Source organism: Xenopus laevis, chromosome 6L (assembly GCF_017654675.1).
Source record: "Xenopus laevis strain J_2021 chromosome 6L, Xenopus_laevis_v10.1, whole genome shotgun sequence".
Classification (NCBI taxonomy): domain Eukaryota; kingdom Metazoa; phylum Chordata; class Amphibia; order Anura; family Pipidae; genus Xenopus; species Xenopus laevis.
In genome coordinates this window covers 136,483,484-136,489,483 of record NC_054381.1, presented here as the reverse complement: position 1 = coordinate 136,489,483, position 6,000 = coordinate 136,483,484, and the positions used below count along the sequence as shown (strand labels likewise).

At 40.1% G+C, this 6,000-nt stretch overlaps 1 protein-coding gene across 1 annotated transcript in view; it reads right to left on the bottom strand.

Annotated features, from left to right (window-relative positions):
• Window positions 1-204: 204 nt before the first annotated feature.
• The window catches only part of lrrc69.L (leucine rich repeat containing 69 L homeolog), a 36,629-nt gene continuing 30,833 nt past the window's right edge, over window positions 205-6,000 (bottom strand). The window contains 2 exon segments of the mRNA NM_001095336.1: window positions 205-435; window positions 2,248-2,427. Of these exon segments, the coding sequence (NP_001088805.1) occupies window positions 325-435; window positions 2,248-2,427 (291 nt within the window). The 3' untranslated portion in view covers window positions 205-324.

Sequence of the window (6,000 nt, the reverse complement as noted above, 5' to 3'; positions counted from 1 at the left end):
GTTTGACACAGGTCCACTCTGTACAGTGTTGGAACAGGGAATTATGCTTCATAAATATATAATCAAGATTGTGCCACAAATAAATGTCATTATCAGATGACCTCCCTTACAACATCCCTGTTATCTACATAACAACATTTTAGATATTCACTAACACCATAGCAAATAAAATTCCTGTAAGATCATTAATGCTAATGAAAATGATTCTGAAAAGAACATTTTAATTACAGTAAAGATATGACAACAACAAATGCTAGCACACACTTACATTACACTGGCACTACAGTCACTATTTACAAATACCAAAACTCAATCATCTGCAACTTATTGTACTGCAACTCCAAAGATACCAGCTTGTTTTTGGTTGAAACATCTGTAAGAGCACAATAACACTCTGACTGGCAGAAGCTGAAGATTACTTGAAGTCTTCATTTTCTGGAAAACAAAATGGGGAAATGAAAGAGTTAGATATTTTAATAGATTCTGGATCCTTCTGGAAATTTTTTTAGTACTGTCCATTATTCTGTCATCTAGAATTCAGAGCTTTGGAGTTGTGGAGTAGGAAGCAATATTGGGTAACTGGAGTCGCCAAAAATGTATCAACTCCTAATAACTTTAAATACAAGCACTGAAAATAATCAGATTTAAGAGCTTTTGTGAAGGAGGATATGGCAGAAGAAATTCTGTTTCTAAGAAAAAATACTTTAGTTAATTGTGTATTTAACAGATCTTCTACAAATGACTATGAAGATTTTCATTCGTCCAGGTCATGGTATATCTAGTATAGGTAAATCTAAAAACAACTGGACTTGCTACTCATCCGAGCAGCTGCTTCAGTTCAACTGGTTCGACCGGTGTGGTACGTTCTCGGCATATAAACTCTTCCACTAATCCAATCACAATGGCACATTGTAATTTTTCAAAGATGTGACATCTGAAAATTCACTCTTCTACAGCTATATGCCATGTTCATTTGATATATAAGTTGTTGTAGGTTTCCCAATTGTGTTTGGTTTATGTAGTATAACTTTGATTTTAGTTTAGAATTAACAAAGGATATGGTTTATAATTTTGAGCTTTGGCAGTGATAAAATGCCTTGTATGTTGTGAGCTTAATTTCTTTCAATCAACATGGAAAATACATTATTATATTAAAGGAACAGTAACATAACATATAATATACTGTTAGCATGCATTGATAAAAACTGAGTGTTTGCTTCAGAAAGACTAATATAGTTTATATAAACAAGCTGCTGTGTAGCCATGGGGGCAACCATTCAAGCTGGAAAAAAGAAGAAGCAAACACCAGTTTGTACCAGTGCAGAGGATCAGTACATTATATTTTAATTGCTTTGATACACTTTCAGATTATAGTGATACTGTTCCTTAAAAAACATAGGAGTCAGAGGTACCATAAACTGAGGAATCAGAATCAATGGATTTATGTACTCACTCCACAGCCCTGCCAGCATTTAAATATTTCCAGACCATTATCTGAGGCATCATTGACGGTGCCTTGTTGTTAGGTCACCTGTTCTGTGGTAGGTACTCCTGCTAAACTTAGTATGCTGGTCCTGCTATTGACCTACTTCTGTTCTGACTTACATGAACGCTGCCTGCCTTATACTGTTGCCTGGAGTTTGGACTGTGCGCTGAGTTAACGCATACTGTACTGTGCCTTGGGCTCTTGCCTGCCTGTTCTCTGAAATGTGCCAGTACCGATATGTGTGTCTTATTTTGTATACCAGGTACCCCTACCTGTACCAGTGCCTGCCCTTCTGTTGTATGTTGCTTTAATAAATTTATTTCTGTCCACAGTCAGCTGTCCAGCCAGTTTTCCAGTCTGCTTCCCTTTTGATCCTCACTGGACTCTTAATAAGGACCAGAGTCCATAGCGACCCCTGGTTTCCAGACAGGGTGCCACCTGGTTGACCTGGTGACCACTTACTGTGGCTTTGTGTATAGTTTACCTTGTTGCACACACTCTATAAGAGAGCTACCAAAACCTTTCACTTGAGCCCACAGGCTTTTGCTAAGGATGTTTTCTACTGTTTGTGGCAGACTGACTTTTTAATCCCATACTTTTACACATTTATTCTGAATATTCCATTTTAATATTGATTGCCTTTCCTCAGTAGTCCTAGGCTACTTTTCTAGGGTTTAAAACATACCAGAAATAATGTTAGAAATGCATCCATGTTGCCATGTTTAAAATGCAAAGCAGGTAAAACCAAATAAAATATATACTTTTTTCACATCCACAAATGTTACACATTCGAGCCACATGTCTAGAAACCACGTTCCGCACAAAGCACAGATGTTTCTACTTGAGAGGACTGATCTTGCTTCTGGATGTTGCTGGATTTGTTCTATGAAGAATGAGTTTCTGCTGCGCAGATGGTTCAATATCAGCCTAGCAGTTATTTCCTAAGGAAGAATATGAAAAGGGTAAACAAACTGTGAACAAAGGAAGTATGTGATAAATATAAAAAACTGTAGTCTGCATCTGACATCATCTGATTCTTTTCTGTTGAGCAGACCAACTTCTCTTGGTTTTACCATTACTAAAACTAAAGCAAGCTGGGTTTTTACACAGCCACACTTGGAGAAGAAGCTTAAGGATGAAGTTGAAGTGCCATCGTGCTGATACAGCCAATAAAGTAATTGCATTGTCTTACTGTGTCCAGATGTATTTTTGGGAGAGCATCGGGTCAAAGTCAGACTTTACTGTATATACAATCCTTTTTTAGACCCTCCAGATCCAAGCACAGACAACCACAGAGCATGCAAGGACCAAACTGGCTAGAGAAACCTCCTATGAGTGGAATTTATCCAAGGGATGCTGGTTCTATGGTGATCCTTGATCGCTGTCATAGGGAGATTAACTTTTAGATCTTCAATAGCTTGAAAATGCTACAAATATTTCATTGTAAAAGTGCTTTGGGTAACAAAGCCATTAACCAGTGTGACAGTGTGTTTAGAAAACCCATCTTTATTGCATGTACAGAAAAGCATGCATTTAAAGGAGAATTCAACCTTTGGATAAAAAAACCCTAACCCCCACCCCAGGTAGACCCACCTCCCTCCTCCCACCAGGCTGACTACCCCCCGGAGAGATGCCCCATACTCCATACTTACCTCTCGCTGCAGATTCTTCCAGCGAAGTTCCACGCGTCCATCTGCTGCGTCCTCGGTAAGCTGACTGCGAGATTGGCCATTTCCGTCTAATTCCGTGCATGCACAGTTGCGCAAACTGCTCCAACTGCACATGCGCAGAAATACAGATCACGCAGTCAGCTTACAGAGGATGTAGAAGATGGACGCGTGGAACTTCGCTGGAAGAATCTGCGGCGAGGGGTAAAAATGGAGTATGGGGCATCTCCCGGGGAGGGGGGGTAGTTAGCATGGGGGGAGAAGGGGGGTCTACCTGGGGTGGGAGGTACGGGTTTTTTATCCACAGGTTGAATTCTCCTTTAAGCTGTATGATATGGGCTGAAGGGGGATGCCTACTCCAGATAGGGTTAATATTCCCTCCCAATCAAGTAATTAGGTAGCAGAGCTGCTACTGCAGGTAAAAGGGGTGCGCTCCCATACCTATGGACTCTTCCCTGGATGTCTGGGAGAGACACAGTCCTGGGGGTTCCTAGTATGGGAACAAAAGCCTGAAAGAAGACCAAAGGGCCCATGGAGCCTGAGACACAGAAAGTGTCTGATAAAGAGAGACAGAGTGCCTGAGCTTGAGAGAAACAAGTGCCAAGGGACCAGTGACTGTGCCTGGCTGAGTGTTTAGGTGAAAGTGCAGCAGTGAAGCTGACTTGGAACTGTGACTAACAGGGTGCAGACCTTGTAATGAACCAGAATCTGGGAAAGGCCCTAGGTTAGTCAGAAAGACTACATTTCCATATACGAGAGACCGCTATATGTTGATGCTATATCTGCATTTGTGTGTGTCCCTGTCTCTTCTGTCTCTACCATGACAAAATCTAATCTTCCCACACCAGTTAACTAGACCTAAATTGATTTTAACATATTGTTTTAACATACTGTCCAGCAGACAGCACTCTTTATGAAGAACGTTGTCACTAAACCTGTTCCCTGATGGGATAGTCAAAAATACTTTGAATGATATGAAAATCCCATTACAAAAGCTCAATAGGCTTCCCTGTTACTGGCAGAATAAGAATGTGGTTAGCCAACTGTTTAATTCAAGAACAGAATGAAAGTTTAGATTGGCTAAGAAAAGCAAACAACTTGTATTTCAACTTTTACTGCAATAAAAAAGAGAGTTCATCTGTTATTATTGTAATAAAGAAAAAGGTGGCTCTGTTTTATCTGTGTCCTTGAATATTTGCAAGTCATTCCACAGAGATCATTTCTGGAGTGAGATAACTGTTATTAATATCAATATGTACTACTGTGTTTTGGTCAAGGTCTTTCACATTCTGCTTGTCTGTATCAGCACTTGTTTATAGATACTAGTATTTGCTGTGAGCAAAGTTTGTAGCCCACGTGACTGAATTGACTTTAAAGCTGACGGCATTCCTTTTGGAAGGCCTCTTTTTGGAAAAGCTTTAGCATCAAAAGTGGGTTTCTCACTATATTGTAGTCTGTTTTATTCATACAGTTAGGGTTAATAATCCAGTAGACTTCATAAAATCAACAAGGCTTAAGGGGGACCTGTCATACTAAGAAATAATTCCCAATTCTTTTCAATAATGTTAGTTGAGCAGCAGCTATTTATTATTTAAATTTTGCTTCTCTCAGTCTTGAAATTCATAATCACAGTAACTGGCAGGGGAATGTGAGGAGTGCAGTGACATCAAGGAAATAGGGATGATCGATTTTTTTTGCTAAGTTTTGCTGCAGAAATGACGCCCTTAGACTTCAATGGTGTAAAAAACGCCCATAGACTTTAATGCTTTTCGGCAAATTCTCGCCATAAACTAATTGACTACGCCACTTCTATGTCTACGGCATAGAGGTGGGGAAGGCAATATATGATTGACAGCTCACAGCTTTAAATACATTTTAACAGGTATGTATATTTTAATTAAAAAAGAATTTGGGTTTCATGTTTAATTTGCAAAGAACAATATACAGCTTTTTATGTGTGGGTGACAGATCCTACTTCAGGCCAACTGCACATCTCTAAAGTGCCATAGACAGCAGGCAGGCCTTTACTGCAGCGGCTTTCAGTTGTTGTTTGTGGGCCTTTCTGTCCGAAGTTTAGTCTTTAACAAGTGAAATGCAGCTCAATTGGGTTCAGATCAGGTGACTGACTTGGCCATTCAAGCATTTTCCACTTCTTTGCTTTAATAAATTTGCGGGTTGCTTTGGCTGTATGTTTTGGGTCATTGTCTATCTGTATTATGAAACGCCATCCAATCAATTTGACTGCATTTAGCTGGATTTGAGCAGACAGTGTCTCTGAACACCTCAGAATTCATTCGGCTGCTTCTGTCCTGTGTCACATGATGGATAAACACTAGTGTCCCAGTGCCACTGGCAGCCATGCACATCCAAGCCATCACACTGCCTCCCAAATGTTTTATACATCATGTGGTATGCTTTGGATCATGAGCTGTTCCACACCTTCTCCATACTTTTTTCTTGCCATCATTCTGGTAGAGGTTGATCCTGGTTTCATCTGTCCAAAGAATGTTTTTCCAGAACTGTGCTGGCTTTTTTAGATGATTTTTAGCGAAGTCCAATCTAGCCTTTCTATTCTTGATGCTTATGAGTGGCTTGCACCTTGCAGTGCACCCTCTGTATTTACTTTCATGCAGTCTTCTCTTTATGGTAGACTTGGATATCGATACCCCTACCTCCTGTAGTATGTTGGTCACTTGTGTTGTTTGGCTGTTGTGAAGGGGCTTCTCTTCACCATGGAAAAGATTCTGTGATCATCCACCACTGTTGTCTTCCATGGACGTCCAGGTCTTTTTGCATTGCTGAGTTCACAAGTGCTTTCTTTCTCAGGATGTACCAAACTGTCGATTT